At 47.7% G+C, this 5,614-nt stretch overlaps 1 protein-coding gene across 1 annotated transcript; it reads left to right on the plus strand.

Annotated features, from left to right (window-relative positions):
• Positions 1 to 696: 696 nt before the first annotated feature.
• LOC112445020 (ferritin heavy chain-like) lies at positions 697 to 1,365 on the plus strand. Its single transcript, XM_024988409.1, has one exon. It carries the CDS (start codon positions 697 to 699, stop codon positions 1,363 to 1,365), a length of 669 nt encoding a protein of 222 aa, XP_024844177.1.
• The last annotated feature ends 4,249 nt before the right edge of the window (positions 1,366 to 5,614 follow it).

Genomic DNA, 5,614 nt, shown 5'->3' on the forward strand with positions numbered 1-5,614 from the left:
AGATATTTGACAGAAGTGAAAGAGATCATGATGAATAAATAGAACGATTTCTGGAGAAAAAGACAAATATACTACAGGAAACAAGAGAACATTACCAAACAATCCAAATTCATATTCTCAGAACTGTAAAAATGACAGTGGGTCTATAAAATGGGAACAGGGTGCTATAAAAGGGAGTAATTAGAGAATAAGAGAAAGTCCTTGGAAAAAAAGTATTACGGCAAAATTAAAAATTGTGGATGCGAAGTACTCAGCTCAAAGCAGCTCTGCCACACCCTGGCTTGGATAGACAGTGGTCTCGCCCTGGCCACACCCTGGCTTGGATAGACAGTGGTCTCGCCCTGGCCACACCCTGGCTTGGATAGACAGTGGTCTCGCCCTGGCCACACCCTGGCTTGGATAGACAGTGGTCTCGCCCTGGCCACACCCTGGCTTGGATAGACAGTGGTCTCGCCCTGGCCACACCCTGGCTTGGATAGACAGTGGTCTCGCCCTGGCCACACCCTGGCTTTGTTAGACAGTGGTCGTGCCCTGGCCACAGATCCCGCCCACCCACGTGACCTCTTCCTGAACGAATCGCCAGCTCAGGCACTGACCCTTGCCCAACAGACACCGTTACCGGTCCATCCCAGAGGCCACACCCAGTCACCTGTCATCTGGCCCGGAGCCCGACTCCGGCCACCCACATTGTCCACCATGGGAAGGTTCCCAGGAGCCCTCTGGCGCCCCCGCCCCCGCCCCCGCCCCCGCCGATTCCTGCCCCGAAGGCGCCTCCTCCCAGCCGCCATTCCTTGGGTCGGGGAGTGGCCTGCCATGCTGCCCACATCGCCCTCACAGGAGCGTCAGAACTACCGCCCCGAGTGTGAGGCCGCGCTCAACAGCCACACCACCCTGGAGTTTCACGCCTCCTTCCAGTGCCTGGCCGTGGCCTTCTACCTCGACCATGATGACGTGGGCTTGAAGCATTTCTCCCACTTCTTCCTGCTCCGCTCCAACGAGCACAGCAAGACAGCAGAGAGCCTGATGCTCCTGCAGATCCAGCGTGGGGGCCGCATCTCCTTCCTCGACATCAGAAAGCCCGAGACCCAGCAGTGGAAGAGCGGACTCCAGGCCATGCTAGACACCCTTTACCTGGAGAAGTGTGTCAACCAGAGCCTGCTGGACCTGTACCAGCTGGCCACTAACAGCAGCGACGCCCATCTGTGCAACTTCCTGGAGACCGGCTACCTGGACCAGCAGGACAAGTTCATCAAGGAGCTGGGGGACCATGTCAGCAAGCTGAGCAACGTGGGGTCCCCGGAAGGCAGCCTGGAAGACTACATCCTTGACAAGCTCACCGTGGGCGACAGCAACAAGGAGGACTGAGCCTGGACTGGACTTTCCCCCGAGACCTGGGTGACTGCCCAAGGTCACCCTGCCTGCCATGCAGACTGCAGTATTGCTCTTGCAGAATAAGTTCACAGAATAAGTTCACTTAAGTTTTCCTTCTTTCATTGTTGCCAGTTCTTCCAATAAACTGCTTCCTAAAGAAATAAAGGTCCCTTGTTGATTCATGCGTGCAAACCCTTAACCTTTCAAGTTTTAAAACAGGTATCCAGGAGTTTCTTGAGCTACCAATGCCCTGTCCACAGGCAGCTCAAGATCTGCACAGAGGGAGGGAAGAAGGGGACCCATAGGACCCTGAACAATACAAAATGTACCTTCCCCTAATAAACAATGTGGTACATGGGGTGGGTGTGGGTGAGGTGAGGCTCTGGTGAATGTGGGTGACTGTGAATAGATGAGCTATAAAAATATGGCCTGAAAATCATGATTGGTGTAGATCTCCAGAAACAGTGAAGGGACTGGGATTGGGAAGGGAACAAAATAAAGGGGTCTTCAGTTGGTTTGAAGCAGACTTCTGGGTAGCAAGATGGTGGCCCTGGATGCTGGCATAGCAGAGTCCCTCTCTGACAAGCTCACCCTAGGCTACAGTGACAATCTAAGGGTGGCAGGGCTGGCTTTCCTAGAGACACACTTCGTGTGGTCAGTTGAGCATGGATGCTACCCTTATAAAACATCCCCGTGTGATTTTTACTTGAACTGTACCACCCTGTGATAAAGTAACGTGGTACCACTCAAAATTTACCTCAATTCCATTGAGGGTGAATCTATGTAGCCATTCTACAGTGAAAAATATAAGCTCTTAAATGAAGGTCAATTTGTGATACTGAATATAAAGTAAAATGAATCCCCCTGAATATGAAGTCACTGGTACTGGCTGTATTGAGGAATGTAGTGGTGGGAAGGGTTGAAGCTGGGAGGTATCACAGCTGGTCCAGGTGAAAGACAATGGTGGTTGAACTGGAGTGGAGGATGAAGAAATGAAGAGATGTAGACACATTGCAGATGGATTGGGATACATCAGCAAGGTTTCTTCGTGGACCAGAGATGAAGAGTGAGATATGAAGAAATTAATCTAATTTAGCCTGGGTTGATGGTGGTGCCATTTTATCAATTTGAGGTCTTTTGCCAGGGGCACAGCTGGGATGGAAGGTTGGAGAAGGCATGTCATGTAAAATCTGAGATGCATATTAGACATCCAAGTGGAACTGTCATGCAGGTAGCCAGAAAAATGAATCTGGAGTTCAGAGTGGATGTAGATGTCAGCTTTAGAAATAGACCTATGGGAAATATCATGATCCCTATATAGATTGTGTGTGGTCATGGGAGTGGAAAACCTCACTGGAGAGTGGACTAGGAGTGTGGCAGAGCCTAAGCCCTGGGTAACGAACATGTAGAAGCAGGGCTGAGGTGATGAAACGCCCAGAGGGGTGCTGACCTCACCTTGACCATTAGCTCACTGCAGACTGTGCCCACCTGTGCCCACACCCTGTGGCCCCAAATCAGCCTGTTTGTGACCTCACTGTGGCCTCCTGGGATCTGCTTTCAGAATGGGGAGAAGACTGAACTTTTTATCTTCTTGTAACTATGCAGAAATAAATTTTCCAGTTTAAAAAAAAAAAGATTTCTTAAGAAAATGATAAGGACTTGCCTGTTGGTCCAGTAGTTAAGAAACTGCCTTCCAACACAGGGGATATGGGTTCGATCTCTGGTCCGGGAATTATGATCCCACATGCCTCAGAAGAACTAAGGCCATGCGCAACAACACAGACAAAGGACAGCAAAAAAAAAAAAAAAAACCTTTATTTTTTTCCTCTTCCCCTTTAAAAATTCAGCCTCTCAGTCAACTCTATTTGATCAGATGAAGTCTCTACACATGTAAACCCTAATATCCTAACAAAAACACTCAAAATATGTTTCTTCTGTGCCTAGGTGTGGTTAATAAGGCAAAAGGTAAAATTGTACAGATCTTGCCTGCCTTATGGTCCTTGATAAGACATGGTCCTCAGATTGACACATGGTCAGTCTGAGTCTCCCTAAAGTTTGCAAACTGCTTTGAATATTTCAAATATTTACAAATATTCCTCCCTGTAGCTTAGACATGACCCTGGTTTAGTCCCAGGGTCAGGGAGATCCCTGGGAGAAGGGAATGTCTACCCACTCCAGTGTTCTTGCCTGGAGAATTCCATGAACAGAGTAGCCTAGCAGGCTCCAATCCATGGGGTCGCAAACGGTCGGACTCGACTGAGTAACTAACACTTTCATTTTCCTCTCTCTGACAATGTCTCAGATCCTACATATGTCAATTAACTGTTCTCCTCTAGATAGAAGCAAGCACCAGGTGAGTAGCTGTTCATCTCTATAACTAGAAATTGACTTTTAGGTTGTGCTAGGGCTCCATTACTGCGCAGGCTCTTCTCTAGTTGCGGTATGTGGGTTCCTTAGTGTGGTGGCTTTGCCTGTTGCACACCACGGGCACGAGGCGCTTGGACTTCAGTAGTTGTGGCACATGGGCTCAGCAGTCGTGGTTCCCCGGCTCTAGAGCACAGGTTCAGTAGTTGTGATGCGCAGGCTGAGGTGCTCTGCGAAATGTGAGATCTTCCTGGATCAGGGATCAAACCCAGGTCTCCTGTTTGGCAGAAGGATTCTTTACCACTGAGCCACCAGGGAAGCCTAAAGATCCTTCTTGCTCTCCAGTTTTGGAGAAACAGTTTGGTGTCGTGGATTCTTCCCCACAGATGGCCTGGGTTCAAATGCCATTCTAGCCACTTACTAAATTGAAGGCATTGGGGAATGTGAATTAACTTCTCTGTGCCTCTGTTTTCTGATATGTAAAATAGGGATCAAAAAACTATGGCTTAAAAGAGTAGATTGTTTATTATATTGAAAATGTTTAATTTCAATTTAAACATATTGAAAATTTGTATCTTTTCAATTGCCCTCAGGCAGGGCAGTATCAAATGAAACAAGTTCCCAAAGGGCTAGATGACCAAGGTCAACCTAGGGCATTCGTACATGTACACTCTCCATTTTCTACCTCAGATCTGATATAATTGGCGGGGGGGTGGGGTGGTGGGCGGTGTGGAGCATATGTAGGGCACAGCTTTCTGTATCTGCCTGAATGCCCTATTCCCTTACTGGGGGAAGATCTAACAAAGTTAAATGCCTAAGTGACTTTCTCACCAGAAAAAGTAGACACTAAAGTACTCCTAGGTCAAGCCTGCCCTCTCCAAGCTGTGCTATGACAATGGAGAGACAAACTTCAACCAGAAGTCCCTGAAGAAATTCTTCAAAAGGTAAGAGCTGATGCTTGAGTTGTGGGGAGGCCAGGAAGAGCCAGGACTGCCGACCCAGTAAGAGGAAAACTCCAGCCCGGTGCCAAGTGTCAGAACTGAAAAAGCAATAAGCTTTAAAGAGGCATGTGAAGTATAAAGCCTCTGAGAACCACCTTTATTAAATGCCAAGTAACCCAACGTCAGTAGTGTAGCGTTAGTGGTTCAGTGATGTCCCATTCTTTACGACCTCATGGACTGTAGCCCACCAGGCTCCTCTGTCCATGGGATTCTCCATGCAGGGATACTGGAGTAGGTAGCCATTCCCTTTTCCAGAAGATCTTCCTTACCCAGGGATCCAACCTGGGTCTCCTGCATTGCAGGCAGATTCTCTACCTACCATCTGAGTTTCCAGGGAAGCCCCTTATCAAACTTATCAATATCAATAAAATACTCCAATACTGCCGGTACAACAGCCAGGGGCCAGAGATTATTGTTTGCATGGGATCTGAGACTCATTGACTAAATTGTACATGATGTATGTTCCACAGTGCCAAATTCTTATACTTCTACTTACAATCTTATTTGGAGACTTTTGCTGGTTTACAATTCTGGACCTAAAAGATCCCTTTTACTGCATACCACTCAGTCCTGAGGCCTAGGAACTGTTGCCTTTGAATGAGATGATCCAGAGACTAATATGAAAGAACTCTATTGTTGGATGGTGCTCCCACAAGGATTGAAGAATGCCCGCACCATCTTCTCGGCAAGCCTTAGCCAAGGACTTAAGGGACCGGCAATTAAATCAAAGAGTTGTACTGCAATATATGAATAATATACCTAATGGCCAGTAAAACGAAGGAAGCTTCAGGCCAAAATATAATCCTTACTTTCAACTTTCTGGCAGACTGGGGATATAAAGTGTCCATGGGAAAAGTGAAAACTTCTCAACCAACTGT

Source organism: Bos taurus, chromosome X, assembly GCF_002263795.3.
Source record: "Bos taurus isolate L1 Dominette 01449 registration number 42190680 breed Hereford chromosome X, ARS-UCD2.0, whole genome shotgun sequence".
Taxonomy (NCBI): Eukaryota; Metazoa; Chordata; class Mammalia; order Artiodactyla; family Bovidae; genus Bos; species Bos taurus.

Bases quoted from the DNA above. Each gene is read 5' to 3' on its own strand.
- LOC112445020 (XM_024988409.1), top strand. From the start codon at position 697: ATGGGAAGGTTCCCAGGAGCCCTCTGGCGCCCCCGCCCCCGCCCCCGC.